The 21298-nt window shown below is 44.2% G+C and overlaps 1 protein-coding gene across 2 annotated transcripts in view; it reads left to right on the plus strand.

The window, feature by feature from the left end:
• TMEM144 (transmembrane protein 144) overlaps positions 1-10960 on the plus strand; it is a 45352-nt gene extending 34392 nt beyond the window's left edge. For both annotated transcript variants that reach the window (XM_069744131.1, XM_069744132.1), the window contains 3 exons: positions 3663-3760; positions 7388-7441; positions 10451-10960. In XM_069744131.1, coding sequence (XP_069600232.1) covers positions 3663-3760; positions 7388-7441; positions 10451-10534 — 236 coding nt within the window. In that variant the 3' untranslated portion in view covers positions 10535-10960. The remainder of the gene's footprint in view (positions 1-3662; positions 3761-7387; positions 7442-10450) is intronic.
• The last annotated feature ends 10338 nt before the right edge of the window (positions 10961-21298 follow it).

A 21298-nucleotide genomic window follows, 5' to 3' on the forward strand; every position in this document is an offset into this window, starting at 1 on the left:
CAAATTCTTTTTTTTATACATTAAAAATGTTACATTTTCCCTAAAATTCTGAAAATTGGGGCATATCATTATCTGAAAAGGCAACATACCCCTTACTGGGCCGTATGTTCCCAGTTTCCCCAGCACCTTGACACCAAACACTGTTATGAATGTGAGGTCTCCTATTTCTAAGAGAAGTGTGCATGTGTCTGTGTACTTATATTATACAATGGGTGAAACAAGTATTGAACACATCACCAATTTTTTAAGTGAATATATTTCTAAAGGTCCTATTGACATGAAATTCTCACCAGATGTCAGTAACAACCCATCCAATCCTCAGAAGCAAAGAAATCAAAGCATAGATGGCCATAAATTAATTTATGTTTAATAAGGAGACGTGACACAGGGAAAAAGTATTGGAACACATGAAGAAAGAGAGGTGTATGAACCATGGAAAGTCATGGCACCAGCTAAAATCTATCAGTAAGTAGAAAGCAATCCTGCCACTTGGTGAAAAATATCAGCTGGTTTAACTGATGGCCTATAAAAAGGTATCTTTTTACCAATGTGCTACACAACAAACATCTCATGTTGGATAAAACCAATGAGCTGTCTCAAGACCTTTGCAACATTCTTGATACAGAACATACTGATGGCATTAGTTACAGAAGAATTCTAAACTACTGATGGTTCCAGTGAGCACTGTTGGGGCCATAGACTGGCACCATAAACTGGCATGACCTGATGCTCCCAGCAAGAAACTACACAGAGGAGTAAATGATTATCAGAAGAGTTATCCAATATCCAAGGAACACCTGTGGAGAGCTACACAAAGACCTGGAATAAGTAGATACAATTGTTTCAAAGAAAACTATAAGTAACTAGATGGTGGCCCGATTCTAACACATCGGGTATTCTAGAATATGCATGTCCACGTAGTATATTGCCCAGTCACGTGGTATATTGCCCAGCCACGTGGTATATTGCCCAGCCACGTGGTATATTGCCCAGCCACGTAGTATATTGCCCAGCCACGTAGTATTTTGCCCAGTCACGTAGTACGTATATTGCCCAGCCACGTAGTATATTGCCCAGCCCGCATAGTATATTGCCAAGTCACGTAGTATATTGCCGAGTCACGTAGTATATTGCCGAGTCACGTAGTATATTGCCCAGCCACGTAGTATATTGCCCAGTCACATAGTATATAGCAGAGCCACGTAGAATATTGCCCAAGCACGTAGTATATTGCCCAGCAGAGAGCCACGTAGTATAGAGACTTAAAAAAAAATAAACATACTCACCTTCCGAAGGGCCGTTGGAAGTCCTGCTATACTTACCATCCGCCGCCTTTCCCGCTACTCGCCACGCTCCCTGGACCGCTCCATTGCAAGTGGCAGCTTCCGGTGGTCCCAGGGCTGGTGTGAGCAGGACCTATGATGACGTCGCGGTCACATGATCGTGACATCACGGCAGGTCCTTGTCGCACACCAACCCTGGGACGGGACCGGAAGCTGCCGCTTGCAATGGAGCGGTCCCGGGAGCGTGGCGAGGAGCAGGAAAGGCGGCGGAGGGCGAGTATAGCAGGTTTTTTTTTTTTATTATTATTTTTAACATGACCTATTTTTACTATTGATGCTGCCTATGCAGCATCAATAGTAAATAGTTGGGGACACACAGGGTTAATAGCAGCGGTAACGGCTCACCGCTGCCATTAACCCTGTGTGAGCGGTGAGTGGAGGGGATTACGGAGCGGGCGCCGGGCAGTGAGTGCAGAGGAGTAGGGGAGGGACTAATCGGACTGTGCCCGTCGCTGATTGGTCGCGGCAGCCATGACAGGCAGCTGCCGAGACAAATCAGCGAACGAATAACCGTGACAGAAGGACAGACAGACGGAAGTGACCCTTAGACAATTATATATATACTAGATTGTGGCCCGATTCTAACGCATCGGGTATTCTAGAATATGCATGTCACCGTAGTATATGGACAATGATGATTCCAGAATTCGCGGCAGACTGTGCCCGTCGCTGATTGGTCGAGGCAACCTTTATGACATCATCGTCGCCATGGCAACCATTATGACATCTACGTGGATACTGTGCCCGTCGCTGATTGGTCGAGGCGAATTCGCAGCAGACTGTGCCCGTCGCTGATTGGTCGAGGCAACCTTTATGACATCATCGTCGCCATGCTGTGCCCGTCGCTGAATGGTCGAGGCCTGGCGGCCTCGACCAATCAGAGACGCGGGATTTCCAGGACAGACAGACAGACAGAAAAACCCTTAGACAATTATATATATAGATAGATGCGCTCAACTTTTATGGCCTGTATTCACACTCGCCACGCTAGACTCCATTGCTGGAAAAAAGCATGTTCAAGTGCATTTATAGTTTGCTCAACAACATTTAGATAAGACTGTGAAATAGTGGGAGAATATGGCCTGGACAGATGAGACCAAAATTGAACTCTTTGGATGCCATAATGCATACCATGTTTGGAGGCCAAAAGGGACTGCATATCATCCCAAAAACACCATACCAACAGTGAAGTTTGGAGGTGAGAACACCATGGTGTGTGGCTGTTTTTCCGGATACAGAACAGTCAAACTTCATATAATTAAAGGAAGGATGAATGGTCAAATGTATTGAGACATTCATGATAAAAATTTGCTGCCACCTGCCAAGATGATGGAAATGAAATGAGGGTGGACAATAATCTCAAACACACAGCCAAGGAAACTCCAGTTGGTTTCAGAAAAAGAAAATAAAGCTGCTGGAATGGTCCAGCCAATCACCTGACCTGAATCCAGTAGAAAATTTATTGCAGGAACTAAAGCTCGCAGTTCATAAAAGAAGCCTACGGAACTGTCAGGATTTGAAGAGTGTTTGTATGGAAGATTGGGCCAAAGTCACACCTGAGCAATGCATGTGGCTAGTTTCTCCATGCAGGAGGTGTCTGGAAGCTGTCATCACCAACAGAGGCATTTGTACAAAGAGTGAATTACATTTCCGTACACATGTTCAATACTTTTTCCCTGTGTTATTTCTCATTATTGCACAACTTAGTTTTTGATTTCTATAGTTTGATTTATTTGCCTGTGTATATTGGATGGATTGCTAAAACATCTGGTGAGAATTTCATATCAATAGCACCTTTAGAAATATTTTTCCTTAGAAAATTGTTAACATGTTCAACACTTATTTCACCCATTAAATGTGGATGCATTATAGATTCAGTATAGTTACATATATATCTTTATAATATATCTAGTGTAAATATTTTTGGGGAGTGTGTGAGGGGCCTTTGGTTTTTCAGATAAAAATATGCTTAGCAGGCTGATAACTGCTCTTTTAAAAACTTATTTTCAAGTAAGTTTAAACTGTTAAAATAAAGCACGATGTAACATAAACGAAGACATAAAACATTATTTAGATTATGTCAATTGTAATTTCCAAGCCCAAAATGCTTGCCTTTCCTTGCCTATTGGGAGTGGACTGCTCTTCTTATGAACTGGTTACAATTCAAATGGAAAATTGTATTTATATCTTCTTTTATATAGTTTATACTTATATATTTTTAATGTCATATGCAATGCAAGATATCATTTTGAGCATTGCGTGAAAATCCTTTACGTATTGCACCTGTGTATGAACTTAATTAGATTCTTTATATTAAAGGATTTATTTCTGGCATCCTCTGGGCAATCGCCACATGCTCCTGGTTCCTGGCTAATAACTATCTAAGTGCTGTGGTCAGCTTCCCCATAATAACAGCGGTCAGTAGTTTCTCGATAAATATAAAGATATTGGGTAAATCACAATGTAGAAGTGTATGTCTGGTAAATGTCATCCGCCAATTACACAGCAAGATCTGACCTTTATGTCTTATTGGCAGGGTATTTGAGTTATATTTAGTTACCTTTATGAAATTGCAGTATTTTTTTTCATGAGGAGAAGTAATTTATTTGTCACTACTTTTAATGATGCAAGTTTTATCAAAGCTTTTCCAGTAGATCTTAAAATTTCATTAGATTAAAGGCTGCAATGGCCAGGTTGTAGATTATTGCGTTCTTGGCTGTCTAAAGGTACCATTACACTAAACGATTTACCAACGATCACGACCAGCGATACGACCTGGTCGTGATCGTTGGTAAGTCGTTGTATGGTCGCTGGGGAGCTGTCACACAGACAGCTCTCCCAGCGACCAACGATGCCGAAGTTCCCGGGTAACAAGGGTAACCAGGGTAAACATCGGGTTACTAAGTGCAGGGTCGCTCTTAGTAACCCGATATTTACCCTGGTTACCATTGTAAAAGTTTAAAAAAAAAACAGACATCGGAATGTGAGTATGTACTGTTTTTTTTTTTAACTTTTACAATGGTAACCAGGCTAAATATCGGGTTACTAAGTGCGGCCCTGCGCTTAGTAACCCGATATTTACCCTGGTTGCCAGTGAACACATCGCTGGATCGGCGTGACACACGCCAATTCAGCAATGACAGCGGGTGATCAGCAACCAAAAAAAGGTCCTGATCATTCCCAGCGACCAACGATCTCCCAGCAGGGGCCTGATCGTTGGTCGCTGTCACGCATAACGATTTCGTTAACGATATCGTTGCTACGTCACAAAAAGCAATGATATCGATAACGAAATCGTTATGTGTGAAGGTACCTTAACCCCTTATATCCCACCATGGAACGCAGCTGTGTCATCTAAACAGTTAGACTTGTGTATTATGCACGAGAATAGCAGGAGTGCTGTTGTACACTACTTCTGGGACTAATAGGTGTTGAGAAAGAAGACTACCTATTGCCAATCCAGAATTCCACTTTTTATTTAGCAAAACAATACGCAGCCCCAGATTGGTGATTTTTCTAAATATACAGTAGTTTAGTAACAAACAAAACCTCTCAGAAGTTACCCTAATGTCCCTCTGAAAGGGCCTGACTTTTTTAGCAAAGTTGGGCCTGAGATTCCAGCTTGTTAGATTCTTCTATGACCCCTCCAGCAACATCTCACTCTTTGAATTAACCAAGCACTGTTGTATACTTTTCTTAAAGTTGTTCACTACTTGGACAACTTCTTGTCATACTCCTCACTTGGTACAATTAAATAATATAACTTATACTCCCCTCCCATACTGGCACTGTTCCCGCAGTGTCGGCACTCGCTCTCCCCTGGTGTCCTGTGCAGTGTTGTGACATGTGATGTCGGTGCCCAATCAGCGCTGGTGTCAGTCTCCGCCTTCGGACAAATCGAACATGAAGAGGAAGTCCCCAGGATCAGCTGCAGCCCAGACTTCCTCTTCATGATCAGCTTATCTGAAGGCGGGGCAGTGACGCCAGCGCTGATTGAGTGCCGGTGTGACTTGTCACTACACCGCACGAGAGCCACGGGGAGAGCGAGTGACAGCACAGGAGGCGAGTATAGACTTTATCATTTTATCGAGGCCAAACATTTTGATCAAGAAGGGGTTGTCCTAGTTAAGTGGACAATCCCTTTAATATGTTACTGTATGGTAACATCTTTACAGCAGTTACTCCTCCGTAACGGCTTAAAGGGGCTGTCCACTACCTGGGCAACCCTTTTATAAATCAAGGCAACAAGCTTCCCAGGGCTCACGTGACATTGTTAGGTTAGCCCTGGAACTAATCAGCCGCTACTATTAGGCTTCTGCACTCTCAATACTTCCATTTGTCTGAGGTTCGGACAAAGAAAGTGAGCGCATAGCAGTCTAATAGTAGCAGCAGATTGACTGCAAGGCTCAAGTGACATAACAATGTCATTCAAGCATGGGAGACCCAGTTCCAACCTTACTGGAACTTCTCCAGTACAGGAGGTGAGTGTACTATTTTATTTAATTATGAGTTGTCCAGGTAATGGTCACCCTCTTTAATAAAGTATGTGGCTAGGCTGGGTTAGCGTGATCTCCTTCTTTGACTGCAGGAGCGGCTGTGAAGGGTTGGGGGATCCCGCTCTGCATGCTAGGATCCCACAGCCCGGATGTTGGGAGGACATTCATTTCTGAGCTATTTTATTAATAGATTACCATATATACTCGAGTATAAGCTGACCTGAGTATAAGCCGAGACCCCTAATTTTGCCACAAAAAACTGGGAAAACTTAATGACTCGAGTATAAGTCTAGAGTGGAATATGCAGCAGCTACCGGTAAATGTCCAAAAATAAAAATAGATACCAATAAAAGTAATATTGAGACATCAGTAGGTTAAGTGTTTTTGAATATCCATATTGAATCAGGAGCCCCATACTCCATACAGTGCATGATGGACCCCATATAATGCTCCATACAAACTACGCCACATATAATGCTCCATACAGTTTATGATGGGCCCCATAAGATGCTCCATATTAAAATACGCCTGATATAATGCTGCACAAATGCTGATTATAGCCCCAAAAGATGCTCCATAGACACATTTGCCCCCATATAATGCTGCACAAATGCTGATTATGGCCCCATAAGATGCTCCATAGAGATATTTGCCCCCATATAATGTTGCACATGGCCCCATAAGATGCTCCATAGAGATATTTGCCCCATATGCTGTTGATGCGATAAAAAAATAAAAAAAATCACATACTCACCTCTCGTCGCGCAGGCCCCCGGCACTTGCTATATTTATCTGTCCCATGTTCCACCATCAGCGCCGCTGTGTCTTCCGCATTCTCTGCACTGACTGTTTAAGCAGAGGGCGGTGCACACACTAATCGCGTCATTGCGCTCTGTGACCTGAGCGTCACTGCAGAGGACGTGGAAGATGGAGCGGCACCAATGGTGGAACGTGGGACGGGTGAATATGCCCCCGTTATACTCACCTGCTCCTGGCGCGGTCCCTGCAGGTCCCTGGTTCTCGGTGCGCCGTCAGCTTCTTCCTGTATTGAGCGGTCACATGGTACCGCTCATTACAGTAATGAATATGCGGCTCCACCCCGATGGGAGTGGAGTTGGGTCCATATTCATTACTGTAATGAGCGGTACCATGTGACCACTCAATATAGGAAGAAGCTTCCAGCGCCCCGAGAACCAGGGACCGTGCCAGGAGCAGGTGAGTATTATTAGACAGCTGCCGCACCCCCTCCCCTGCCTACCCCTGGTAATGACTCAAGTATAAGCCGAGAGGGGCAATTTCAGCCTAAAAAATGGGCTGAAATTCTCGGCTTATACTCGAGTATATACGGTACTTATTTGCATGAATCTAATCTGGGTCTGCCGACTGTTTTATTAAATAAAAGGGGTATTCCCAGACTGGTGATGGGTCCTATTTAAGACCACTATTCGGGGGGGGAAATGACATGAGGACTTTGCATATTTTGTTTTTCTGAGTGATTTAGCATTTGTCTGAGCAGCTTTTATGATTTCTTCTATGATGTTACCACAGGGCCCTGGGATGATTGCTGCACTTTGGGGAGTTCTAGCGTTTAAAGAAATTAGGGTAAGTCCATTAGTTTTAACTCCTTCACTATTTTTACTATAGATCAAGATGTGCAGTTTTGCATATAAAGGATGTTCTTTGTACAGTATAGGCTGGACATTTTCTGTACATTTCTAGGTCAGGTCATCACTTTGCAGGACATCTTCAGTCATTGATTTGGAACATCCATTGTTGCCTTACATGTGATGCAGGCGCTGTTTACAGGAACGGGTTCTCAGGCTAGATTAGTCCTATGGCACATGCCGTAGAAGACTGTGCCCGCGAGGTGGGGTTAATGAGTGGAAATATTTACCTGTAATTCCGCAACGTATAGTAAGCCCCTACATGCGGGCGTGAAAGTGATCACAGCCTGGACAAACCTGCAACAGAATGCCCAAAGTGCAGATTTAAATGATTGCAGTACATGAATCTCACCAACTTGTTTGCTTCTGTAATTGCTTCTGCCGGTGAAATCCACAGCAATTCTATCCGACTTTACACCTGGGGAACGTTCACATGTACAATTATTCCCAAGAAGATTCACATCAAAATTTGCATGTGTTACAGTTGCATTTGCAGCAAGTTTTGCTGTGGATTTTTCCTTATGGGTTGCAAAAAGTGAAATCTATGTTTAAAATCTTCAACATAATTTGACATGTTGCTGATTTTAGTCTGAACCCTGGGGTCAATTTCCCTGCAGATTTCTTTAGATGACATTTGTAGTGGATATGCCACGGGACATCTGTGCTGTATCTTTCACTCATGAACATTCCCTGAGAGTTGTTATTTTATAAAAGGAGGACCTGAGTTATTACACATAACAATATACAATTTTATTCATGCAAAAAATATTTTTGTATTCACAATATGCCTGAATTCTATAAAAATTTTATATGGGTACATAAGGTTTTTGATCCACAAAGGTGAAGAAGCGACATCCACACGAAACGCGCCGTGGGGTACGTGGCCGCAGTCTTGGCAGGATACCTTACACAATGGGTAATTAACCACATTATTTTCTAATGTTCTCTTTATGCACAGCGCACACCAGAAATCTATATATGTCTTGTGATAATAGATGGACAGTTTATGTGCCATATTTGAACACAGAATATTATACTGTATACAGTAATTAGAATTATCAATCTATCATGTTATCTGATAAATAATGCTTTCACTAGAATAAGCTGGTATGTTGCAACGTAATTATGGAATCCATAGCCTCCGGCCACTGCTTTCCTTTTACCTTTGTGGATCAAAGACCTTATGTACCCTTATAAAATGTTATAGAATTTATGCGTATTGTGAATACAAAAATATTTTTTGCATTAATAAAATTGTATATTGTTACGCATAATGACTCAGGTCCTTCTTTTGTAAAAAATTCAGTATGTGTCAACATTTTGATGGGTACATTGACAATTTTGGAACTGGTACTTTATATCTCATGTCCTGGAAGTTACAGTACAGTTTTCAGAGCTCCTATCATGCACCTGTGGGGTCCCCATTATCAGAGCTCCTATCATGCACCTGTGGGGTCCCCATTATCAGAGCTCCTATCATGCACCTGTGGGGTCCCCATTATCAGAGCTCCTATCGTGCACCTGTGGGGTCCCCATTATCAGAGCTCCTATCATGCACCTGTGGGGTCCCCATTATCAGAGCTCCTATCGTGCACCTATGGGGTCCCCATTATCAGAGCTCCTATCGTGCACCTGTGGGGTCCCCATTATCAGAGCTCCTATCGTGCACCTGTGGGGTCCCCATTATCAGAGCTCCTATCGTGCACCTGTGGGGTCCTCATTATCAGAGCTCCTATCTTGCACCTGTGGGGTCCCCATTATCAGAGCTTCTATCGTGCACCTGTGGGGTCCCCATTATCAGAGCTCCTATCGTGCACCTGTGGGGTCCCCATTATCAGAGCTCCTATCGTGCACCTGTGGGGTCCCCATTATCAGAGCTCCTATCGTGCACCTGTGGGGTCCCCATTATCAGAGCTCCTATCGTGCACCTGTGGGGTCCCCATTATCAGAGCTCCTATCGTGCACCTGTGGGGTCCCCATTATCAGAGCTCCTATCGTGCACCTGTGGGGTCCCCATTATCAGAGCTCCTATCGTGCACCTGTGGGGTCCCCATTATCAGAGCTCCTATCGTGCACCTGTGGGGTCCCCATTATCAGAGCTCCTATCGTGCACCTGTGGGGTTCCCATTATCAGAGCTCCTATCGTGCACCTGTGGGGTCCTCATTATCAGAGCTCCTATCTTGCACCTGTGGGGTCCCCATTATCAGAGCTTCTATCGTGCACCTGTGGGGTTCCCATTATCAGAGCTCCTATCGTGCACCTGTGGGGTCCCCATTATCAGAGCTCCTATCGTGCACCTGTGGGGTCCCCATTATCAGAGCTCCTATCGTGCACCTGTGGGGTCCCCATTATCAGAGCTCCTATCGTGCACCTGTGGGGTCCTCATTATCAGAGCTCCTATCGTGCACCTGTGGGGTCCTCATTATCAGAGCTCCTATCGTGCACCTGTGGGGTCCCCATTATCAGAGCTCCTATCATGCACCTGTGGGGTCCCCATGATCAAAGATCCTATCGTGCACCTGTGGGGTCCCCATTATCAGAGCTCCTATCATGCACCTGTGGGGTCCCCATTATCAGAGCTTCTATCATGCACCTGTGGGGTCCCCATTATTAGAGCTCCTATCATGCACCTGTGGGGTCCCCATTATCAGAGCTCCTATCATGCACCTGTGGGGTCCCCATTATCAGGACTGATTCTTATCCAATTAACCCCGCTATTTCATGTTGGCAAGCAGAGATCTTGAAAATCGTTGAGAACCGATATAGATCGATGTTGCAACATACTTCTATATTTTAATTATGCTGGAAATGAGCAATACTCTTACATTGAGGACCTATAATTAGTCCTTTAATACTGCTTAAACCTCATCTAACAAGTTTTATGTAATATATTTATAGATTAAATGAAAGTTACTTTTGTCATTAATTTTTGTTTTTTATTTGTAGGGAATGAAAAACTATTTGTTGCTGATACTGGCATTCTGTATTGTATTATCAGGGTCTCTCCTGACAGCTTTTTCTAAGACCTGATTTGGCCACTAGGTGGTGCTGCTCGAGTGTCTTTGTCATATCTACACTCCGTCCTTACAGAATCGTGATTTGGGGAACACTGCAACATGTCTATTTTTATGTCAGTTTTTTTTCTATGATGTTACAATTTAGATGATACTGTTCTTATTTTTACTACTGTATATTACATGTAATCATTTCATGGAATTCCTATGAAATTTTTGTGCTGCTTTATTTCCCTAGTATGTGGAGTCAAAACATGTCTGCGTTTACAGGACTTTTATATGGGTCACATTCACACACACATCTGAAAATGCAATTATTAAAATCAATGGGGGATCACGTCCACTTAGAAATGACATTGCTCCACTGAACCCTTTTTTATGGTTTTACTTGGATGCAGTCAATGGCTGATGATTAAATACCTCTGTAAATTATTATTAGCAATACTGACTTCGAGTCATTTCTTATCACACTGGAAATCTTGAATAGTGGAATCTGATAAAAGTATTGACTGTCTCGCCTGCTGCTTAGAATATCTCCTTACAGAGAACCTACAAATGTATCTTTATGATTAGTTAATTTGTTTTGTATCAAAATGCATTCTAAGAGATGGGATCTGGGGGCCCTCGTAATACCCGGAGGGAGTACGATGTATGTGCCATTGTCCTTATTACCTCCGAACATTCATGAAAAAAAGGGACAACTACTGCGGTGCAATGTGCTATTCACGATAAGCTGTTATTTATTTGTCCGGTTTGTATGTTGGACAATCCAAAATAATATTGTGGTACCGTCTTAGCCAGAAAAATCGATGTAAATACTTATGTCCCAAAAAATTGAGAAAAGTATTCAAGGAGTAATACCTTTATTGGCTAACCAGAGAAATTACATTTGCAAGCTTTCAGATCTCAAAAGACCCCTTCATCAGGCTTTATTACAAGTGAATTACTGAGAAAAGATGGCAACATTTAACTAGGAATTACACAAGGACATGAGGTGATGGTTGCTAGAGATAGGCCAAGGAGATCAAATTAAGGTTTTTGTTATACATGCAGATGAGGTGGAAGTGTTCTATTAGGGTATGTTCCCACGGTCAGGAATGGCTCAGTATTTGCTTAGGATTTGACGCAGGTGAAATCTGCATCTAAGGTCCCTGGCAGGCCACTTTTGTTTTTTACATGCGTTTTTTCTGCATGCGTTTTTTCATTGCACGTGGTTTATTTTTTTGATCACTTGAAATAAAGCTAATTGAAAGTTGGCTTCTGGGAAGGAAAATAAAAAAGTGATTTCCTGATTGCAGGGTATGTTCCCACGGTCAGTAAACACTGCAGTTTGGACGCTGCGTACATCCGCAGCGTCCAGCACGCAGCGGGCAGATGTTACAGCATAGTGGATGGGATTTCAAGATATCCCATGCCCACTATGTGTGCACCAATGCCCATGGCTCACCCGCAGAGACGGACATGCGGTGTGTTTTTCCAGACAGCAGGATGTCAATTTATGTAGTGGAGACGCTCAGTCTCCGCTGCGTAAATTACCCTATGCTATACAAACAAAGAAACGGGTATCACTCCAATGATGCACACCACATATAAAAATAAGAAACAAGATATTGAAAAAACACAAGATTTTATTGAAACACCACATAAAACATAATTAAATACAACAAGCACAAAGCCCTGTCCATAACAATAAATGCAAGGTACAATAATATGTATAAAGCACAATAAATGTACAAACCTGCAATGCTGTAACCCTGCCTATACCCCAGATAAAGTAAGGACTATATATGGTCAGCTGAAAATACCAAGCTGGCCAGGGAATGTACACCCTGCACCACCCTATACGTAGCCCTACTTGGGAGGGCGATACGCGTGGGGCTGCTTTGTCCCTAGTCCTGCTGGCGTGCCGGTTTACCCCTGGACTGTTCCTGGCCAACCTTCTGCCTTGGGTAATCTTTATCCCAGCATTTGCTGGGGACGCTATTTGGCGGTCCTTTCTCTGCTGTTAACATGTTATTTTGGGACTATTTTCATAGCCCAGTGAGTCTGGGTAAGACACCTATAAGTGTCCCATGAGCCGCATAGGTTACTGTTTATATTCAGGCACCTTTTTGGGTCAGGTACCCATCGCTACGTATAGGGTGGTGCAGGGTGTACATTCTCTGGCCAGCTTGGTATTTTCAGCTGACCATATATAGTCCTTACTTTATCTGGGGTATAGGCAGGGTTACAGCATTGCAGGTTTGTACATTTATTGTGCTTTATACATATTATTGTACCTTGCATTTATTGTTATGGACAGGGCTTTGTGCTTGTTGTTTTTAATTATGTTTTATGTGGTATTTCAATAAAATCTTGTGTTTTTTCAATATCTTGTTTCTTATTTTTTATATGTGGTGTGCATCATTGGAGTGATACCTGTTTCTTTGGTTGTATTACATAGTTGTTTATCACTCACTTGCGCCCCGTATCATATTTTCATATTGTTGGTATACCATATGTACATCTGTGTGGTGCGCCTTGGTTTTTGCTCAATTACCCATATGCTTTCATTAGATGCGGTAAAACCGCATTATCTTCCTAGTCACATGCGTATTAAGTGCGGGAACGCAGCTCTTTCTACCCATGTGTACTAATTTACATAATGGAGAATCTTGTGACACAGCTGGACGTACCCAACGTAGAAAGTAGAGGAAAGCAGAGAGAGGTCTCTTTAAAAAAAAAAAATGGCGTTTGGTCCATATATATATATATACGGCTCTGTCAAAAATTAAGAGACCACTGCAAAATGTTCAGTTTGTCTAATTTTCTCTTTCCCCCATGATGGCACCACGGAGAGAGAGAGAGAGGGATCCACCCTCAGGGACAGGAAACCTACATGTGAAAAAGGTGGTACCTCTCTCCCACATCAGTTCGGTTTCCTGTCCCTGACGGGAAACCTGCAGCATACCTGATCGTCGTGGGATGCCAGGGGTCCATCTGGCCGATCTAGCAACTGGTCCGATCTGGCCCTGCCTCAGACCCTGGTGGTTTCTTCCCTCCCCGAAGGCCACGATTCTGAGGTCGGCGGGGTCCGTGCGTGGGCAGAGGGAAAGGCAGTGAAGCATGATCCAGTCTGCCTCTCCCTTAGAGACTACTATGGCCGGTAATGGGTGGCGGCGGTCACCTGGCACTATGCCGCCGGTCCACCTGTGGCCAGGAGAGGATGGTGGCGGCGTCTACCTACAAGGAAGCACCGCGACTAACGGGGCATCAGCGGCTGCTCCCGGCGCTTCCGACGCTCCCTCCTGAAAGCCGGACGCCACGAAAGTGAGCCACGCACACGCGCGCATCGGCTGCAAAGCATCTCTGGGAAATCCAGAGTGCTCAGGCGCGGGGGGTGTTTCCGGGGTAGCACGCTGCATTACTGGGTAATTGGTGTTGCAGCGCGCCGCCCGCATGGAGGCGATTAACGGTGAAACCAGCCATAGCCGCTACGTGCACTGCTAGAGCCCTGATGGTGTGGCTAGACCACCTAGAGTCACAATAAAAGGAGGAATGGGAGGACAAAAGATTTAAGGGGAAAGACTTCATGTTCAACAAACCCGACAACAAAAAAACAACCCCAATGAAGGTGTTCCCCAGGTGGGAGGGAGGTTAACCTACTTTCTTCCAGCCTGGGAAAAAATATCGGGGAGCGTATGGATATTAAACATAATAAGAACAGGGCTAAAGCTGAAATTCCACACTGTCCCATCCCATCACTTTGTAATATCCCCGCAAAGGAAAGTAGAGGCCGAACAGCTAGCCCTCCAGAAAGAAATAGTCTTTTAACAAAGAATGTCCTGCAGGAAGTCCCACGTGGAGAAAGGCACGGGGTTTTAGGCTATGTGCACACGTTGCGGATTCTCTGCGGAGCCGGAGCGTTTTTTGAGGTGCAGAAACGCTGCAGATCCGCAATTGATTTACAGTACAATGTAAATCAATGAGAAAAAAAAATGATGTCCACACTTTGCGGAAAATCCGCTGCGGAAACGCTGCGGTTTAAAAGAAGTAGCATGTCACTTCTTTTTTGTGAATCTGCAGCGTTTTTCTGCCCATTCCATTATATAAAACCGCAGGGGTAAAAAACGGAGCAAATCCACAAGAAAACCGCAGCAAAAACGCACAATAAATGCTGCGGAACCGCACAAAAAGCGCGACAAATCCGCAGGCAAGTTTTCTGCTAGGAGAGGCAGAATCCGCACCAGAAATTCCTAAGCCTAATCCGCAACGTGTGCTCATAGCCTTACTCCCCTCTGTTTCTCCGGACAAAACCGGATGGAACTTACAGGACAATCATAAATTTGAAAAAACTGAACAAATTCTTGGTGACGGAAAGTTTCAAAATGGAGACAATAAAAACGTGTGAGAACACTTTATCCGTCTTGTTTTATGACTGTCATTGATTTAAAGGACACATATTACCATGTGCCCATCCATTTACATCACCAGAGATTCCTCAGGGTGGCGGTAATGATGCAAGGGGAGGTAAAACTTTACCAATTCAGAGCCCTCCCCTTTGGCCTAGCCATAGCCCCGAGGGTTTTTACGAAACTAATGGCAGAGGTCATGGCTCATATAAGAGAGCAAAATATACTAATAGTTCCATATCTGAACAACCTCCTGGTAATTGGCGAGTCCTCTCTCCATTGCAGTCAACAGTTGGACAAAGTGATGACATCCCTGACAAATCTAGGTTGGATGTTGAACCTAGCAAAGTCCATAATCACCCTAACCCAAGTACAATGGTACTTTTTGGATAACTAGAGACTCAATCAGCACAACTGAGGGGATCCTTGGTCATCACCTTGCGCAAAGCAATGTCCATACTAGGATCAATGACAGCCTTTATTCCAATGGTCCAATTGGCCCAAAGTCATACCAGGGATCTTCAATGGGAGATACTAGAAGCAGAGTCTCGCTTAAAGGGAGATATAGAAAAACACTTAAAAATCTCAAAAACGATACATTCCCTAGCTTAGTAGGTGGATCCGGGCAACCTAGCAAGGGGCGTCCCTTGGGTATGGCCAATATCTATAACACTGACCACAGACGCGAGTCCCTGGGGCTGGGGGGCTCATCTAGACAATCCGATTGCTCAAGGTCCTTGGTCGGAAGAGCAAAAACTCGTCTCCTCAAATATGAAAGAACTCCTGGTGGTGAAATGTGCTGTCAACCACTTTCTAGACTCCCTCCAATCCCATCACGTAAGAGTGCTCTCAGACAACAAGGTGGTGGTAGCATATTTGAATCACCAGGGGGTCAGCAGGTCTCGAGCATTGATGGAAGTAACGAGATCCATCCTGCTGTCAGCAGAGTCCAATCTAGCCTCATTATCGGCTGTTCATATCAGGGGCACGGAAAATCTAAGATTTTCTAAGCCGAACACAGCTGAGGCAAGGGGAGAGGGAATTGAACCAGGGGGTTTTCAACCATATAGTACAGCTTTGGGGCCTCCCGGGGATAGACTTGTTCTCACACAGTCTAAACCGGAAAACTCGCACCTTCTGTTCAATCGACCCGTGGGGGAGCCCAGTGACTCTAGACGCCTTTTCAATTCCCTGGGATTTTCATCTAGCCTATGCCTTTCCCCCAATAGCGTTAATTCCCTTAGTGTTGAGGAAGATTTGGGAGGACAGAGCAAGGGTAATTATGATAGCCCCTTTTTGGAAGAAAAAGCATGGTTTTCGTGGCTACGGATAATGCCCATAACAGACCCTTGGGTTCTTCCAGACATTCCGAACCTTCTGTCTCAGGGGCCGGTGAATCATCCGCAAGTAAAAAACTTACATATGACGGCCTGGAATTTGAAAGGGAGCTTTTGATTAAGAAGGGATTCTCTTCAAACCTAGTTTCTACTCTTCTTTCAAGTAGGAAACCTGTGACTACTAGACGTAAGGGAAGGTTTGGAGGAGATTTTTGTCAGTCTCGGGTGCAAGTTTAGCCAGGGAGATTCCAATCAAAGAAGTGCTAGAGTTCCTTCAGAAAGGGTTGGAAAAGAGGTTAACAACAAGTACACTTAAAGTTCAAGTAGCAGCATTAGGTGCCCTTTACAACTGCGTCTTAGCGGGAAATCGCTGGGAAATGAGGTTTATTAAAGCCTCAAGTAGATCTAGACCCATTTTCCACCGCACTACACCCCCTGGGATCTAAACTTGGTACACTGCATTGACCAAAGCACCCTTCGAGCCTTTGTCACAAGCCTCTCTAAAAATCGTATCCCTCAAAACCTCTCTTCTCGTAGCACTAACATCAGCTCGCAGAATTAGTGTTATACAGGCTTTATCAGCATACCTGCCTCTAACCCAGATCCTAGATGACAGATTGGTCCCTAAGACCAACCCATCCTATCTTCCTAAAGTGGCGTCACGTTTCCATAGATCACAGGAAATCTCTTTGCCCTCTTTCTGTCCCAACCCCAGAAATAAAAAGGAAGAACTCCTACACACACTAGATGTTAAAAGATGCTTAACTCAATACCTGCCAGCCACGAGGAAGTGTAGGAGGGATAGGTCACTGTGTGCTTTTAGGGTCCAAAGAAGGGACATAAAGCATCAAAAGCCATACTGGCGAGATGGATAAGAGACGCTATCCTCCTTTCGTATTCCTCGTGTAACAAAGCCATTCCAGAAGGGTTTAAGCTCATTCGACCAGATCGGTGGTGACCTCCTGGGCAGAGAGAGCTGGAGCCTCAATTGAACAGATATGTAGAGCAGCTACTTGGTCGTCTCCCTCTACATTCTTTAATCATTAGCGGCTAGACTTGACCTCTTCTTCAGACCTCAACTTTGGCAGAAGGGTTCTGGAGGCAGTGGTCCCCCCATAATGTACATTTTATGAAATTCTCTCCGTGGTGCCGTCATGGGGCGAGAAAATTGTAGTTACTTACCGATAACGGTATTTCTCTGATCCCATGACTGCACCTGTACATTCCCTCCCTTCACGTGTGGGTGTGCACACTAGGATTAATTATTAATATTTAGTCACGTGGTGCCTCTTATAAGCTTTAAAATTTAAAATATTTTTGTTTCGTTTAACCATTTAAGTTACATCTGAAGTTCTGTTAAGGCTCTGTAAACCAACTGATGTGGGAGAGAGGTACCGCCTTTTTCACCTGTAGGTTTCCTGTCCCTGAGGGCGGATCACTCGCTCTCCGTGGTGCCGTCATGGGATCAGAGAAATACCGTTATTGGTAAGTAACTACGATTTTCTCTTTATAGGTATATTTTTGAGTAAAATGTAAATTGTTCTTTTATTCTATAAACTGACAACATGTCTCCGAAGTTCCAAACAATACATTTTGTATCTATTTTCTGAAAATGAGAAATGGTCAAAATAACAAAAAAAAAATGCATTTCTTGCAGACCTCAAATAATGCAACAAAAAAAAGTTAATAATCATTTATAAACAACGGTACTAATGTTTTAACTCGGGAAGAATTCAGAAATCAATATTTTGTGGAATAGCCATGGTTTTTAATCACATTTTTCATGCATCTCGGCATGCTTTCCACCAGTCTTTCACACTGCTTTTGGGTGACCTTATGCCACTCCTGGTACAAAAATGTAAGCAGTTCTTCTTTGTTTGATGGCTTGTGACTGTCTATCATCCTCTTACTTACATTCCAGAGGTTTTCAATGGGGTTCAGGTCTGGAGATTGGGCTGGCCATGACAGAAATTTGATGCGGTGGTCCTTCATCTACACCTTGATTGACCTAGCTGTGTGGCATGACGCTTTGTCCTGCTGGAAACAAAAACAGTCCTTAGAGTTGGGGAACATTGCCTGAGCAGAAGGAATCACCTGTTTATCCAGGATAACATTGTATGCGACTTGATTCATACGTCCTTCACAAAGAACAACCTACCCAATTCCAGCCTTGCTGAAGCATCCCCATCAACACCTTGTTGTCTGTTGGTTAGACGGGCACCTGGAGAGGCGTACAAGCCACAGTGTCTTGCACCCACTGTGAAATTTTGTGGAGGATCGGTGATGATCCTTCCCTGAACTTTCATTTACTGGCACACTGCCTTTGCATCCCCTTATAGAAACTAAGCCACTCCCCAACTTGGAAAGTTCTGCCTCTCATCTGTTAAGTTTCTCCGTGCCTAAAACCCACTTTTAAGGTGCTATGTGTAGAAATAATCGCGTGTTATGCACATCCTTTGTGATTAGCAATATTGTTTCACTGTGTAATCAATAGGCAATAAAAAAAGAGCAATGCCACATACAGAAAATACATGAAAACATAAATTACAAGCTTCAGAGGGTGTTCACTAGAGAAAGACATGGACCTCACATCCAAAAATCATACCTCCTTTAGGCATTAGAAAAAAATCCCATGCAGGACTGACGTAGTCCAGCAAGTCTGACGTCCACTGAATCCAGGGGCGAATTATAATGAGGTCAATCTGGTCAAGCCCAGTGGTGTGGGGGGGCCCTGGGCTAGCTCTCAGATTGACCGCTGCCATCATGGCATTACTGCCCTGACTGGCGTATTGGCCCGGTGGGCAGAGGGGGCCCGCATCGGGCCCCGTCTCATCTGCTCATCAGGCCCCTACTTGCGCTGCGGCAGTTTAACGCTATTGACGTGCGGGCCCGCGCCTGCACGTCAATAGTTAAGTCGCCAGCCAATCGGAGGCTGGCAGCTGATGTCAGCCGCAGCGCGCACGTCGCCGGCGTCTGATGTCATTGTCAGTTGCTTGCGAGTGCGCGCTTTAGCTGCGAGGAGGGAGCTTCGCCGAAGGAGTCTGGTTAGGTGAGAAGAACTCGTTTTTTTTTTTTTCTATTGAGAGCGGCAATCCGGGGGACCTGGGCCAGAATGCTGGAAACTGGGGGCAGAGATGCTGGACACATTGGGGGCAGAGATGCTGGACACATTGGACACTGGGGGCAGAGATGTTGAACACAGATGGGGCAAATATGCTGGACACAGATGGGGCAGAGATGCTGGGCATTGGGGGCAGAGATGCTGGACATTGGGGGCAGAGATGCTGGACACTGGGGGCAGAGATGCTGGACACTGGGGGCAGGACTTGAGACAGATAGGGCAGGATTGGAGACATGGGCAGAATGTAGATAAGGGGCATGATTGGAGACACGGGGCAGAATGAAAGACATGGGGCAGGATTGGAGACATCGTGCAGGATCATGGGGCAGGATGGATACGATGGAGACCTATGGGGCAGAATAGGGAGATCATATGGGGCAGGATCGATACTCATGAGGGCAGGATGCCAGAACATATGGCTGGAGCCAGGAATGAGATACACGGGGCCTGGATGGGGGGTATTATTATTACCATAGGGGCTAATTAAGGGATATTATTACTGCAGTGATGTATTTTATTTTTTGAGTATACTGTTTTATATGGGGGGCGGTCCTGTTACTGTGCAGAGTGACACTATGTCGCCTTTTTTTCTTCATGTGGTGTAATGTAGAAGTTGTGAAAAATTAAGTAATGTGTTCTGTGAGCGGAGCTCAAGATAACTGAGTTATTTCCTGCAGAGACGAGTCCTGGCTGGATGAAGTGATGGTGGTATGCGCTGGTTGTATGATGAAGGATTTTACCTAGAGACGTCACTGGTGAGTCAGTGTGTTACATATACACTGACACTATACTCTGTATACTATATACAGAGGTCCTGTGTATAATGTCACCGGTGATCACTGTATTACCTCTACACAGATACTGCATGCTAAGTACAGATCTCCTGTGTATAATGGCACTTATTTTTTTATTACTGATCAGTATTATAGTATTCAGTCACTATATGGTGGTAATATGTGGTCTGGTCATGGTGTTGCGGTATTTGTCTCTTGTATGTGCTATTTGGTCACTTTGTGGTGGTAATATATGGTCTGGTCATGGTGCGGTGGTATCTGTTCTTTGTATGTGATATTATTCGGTCAATATGTGGTCTGGTCATGGTGTTGGATTTGTTCCTTGTATGTGATATTATTGATTGATCATTTAAAAAATTTAAAAATATACCTAAATTGTATTGCATAATTTAACAAATATTTAATAGGTTACAATAAAGTAGGGCCCGGCCAAAAGTGTCTACCGTGTTATGGTGGCAGCTTGAAAAATCTTTTGGCCAAACCAAAAGCTGCCGGTTATATGTGTGATCTGGTGATGGGAACTGTTAATGTGTGATAGGTGAGAAGTGGAGTTTAACTCGGCAACTATTTTTCTGGTATATTCTAGTTCAGGTATATATGATGACCCCGTCACATGACCGGGGGCCCAGAGTCTGAACAGGCCAGTACCCTGGCTACCCTTAATCCACCCCAGACTGAATCCGACATACGAAGCCTATGGAGCCTCATTCTGACGTTTCATAGGCTTTAGCAACAGCCACTTCTGGGTCATGCTGCACTGTATGAGACCGGTGACTCTACCACATTGCCGCTTGTCAAACGTACCAGGTGTCACTGCGCTGTGTACTGCTACTGTGGCGGTGGATGGCGCACGGCACCTCACCTTTAGGCTGCCGTCACACTAGCAGTATTTGGTCAGTATTTTACATCAGTACTTGTAAGCCAAAACCAGGAGTGGGTGATAAATGCAGAAGTTGTGCATATGTTTCTATTATACTTTTCCTCTAATTGTTCCACTCCTGGTTTTGGCTTACAAATACTGATGTAAAATACTGACCAAATACTGCTAGTGTGACGGCAACCTTAGACTGAAGTTAGGGACCCACTGAGTGGATCGCTTTGACATTGTAGTGTGCGTCATACAGTCTATCAGAAGGT

Source organism: Ranitomeya imitator, chromosome 1, assembly GCF_032444005.1.
Source record: "Ranitomeya imitator isolate aRanImi1 chromosome 1, aRanImi1.pri, whole genome shotgun sequence".
Taxonomy (NCBI): Eukaryota; Metazoa; Chordata; class Amphibia; order Anura; family Dendrobatidae; genus Ranitomeya; species Ranitomeya imitator.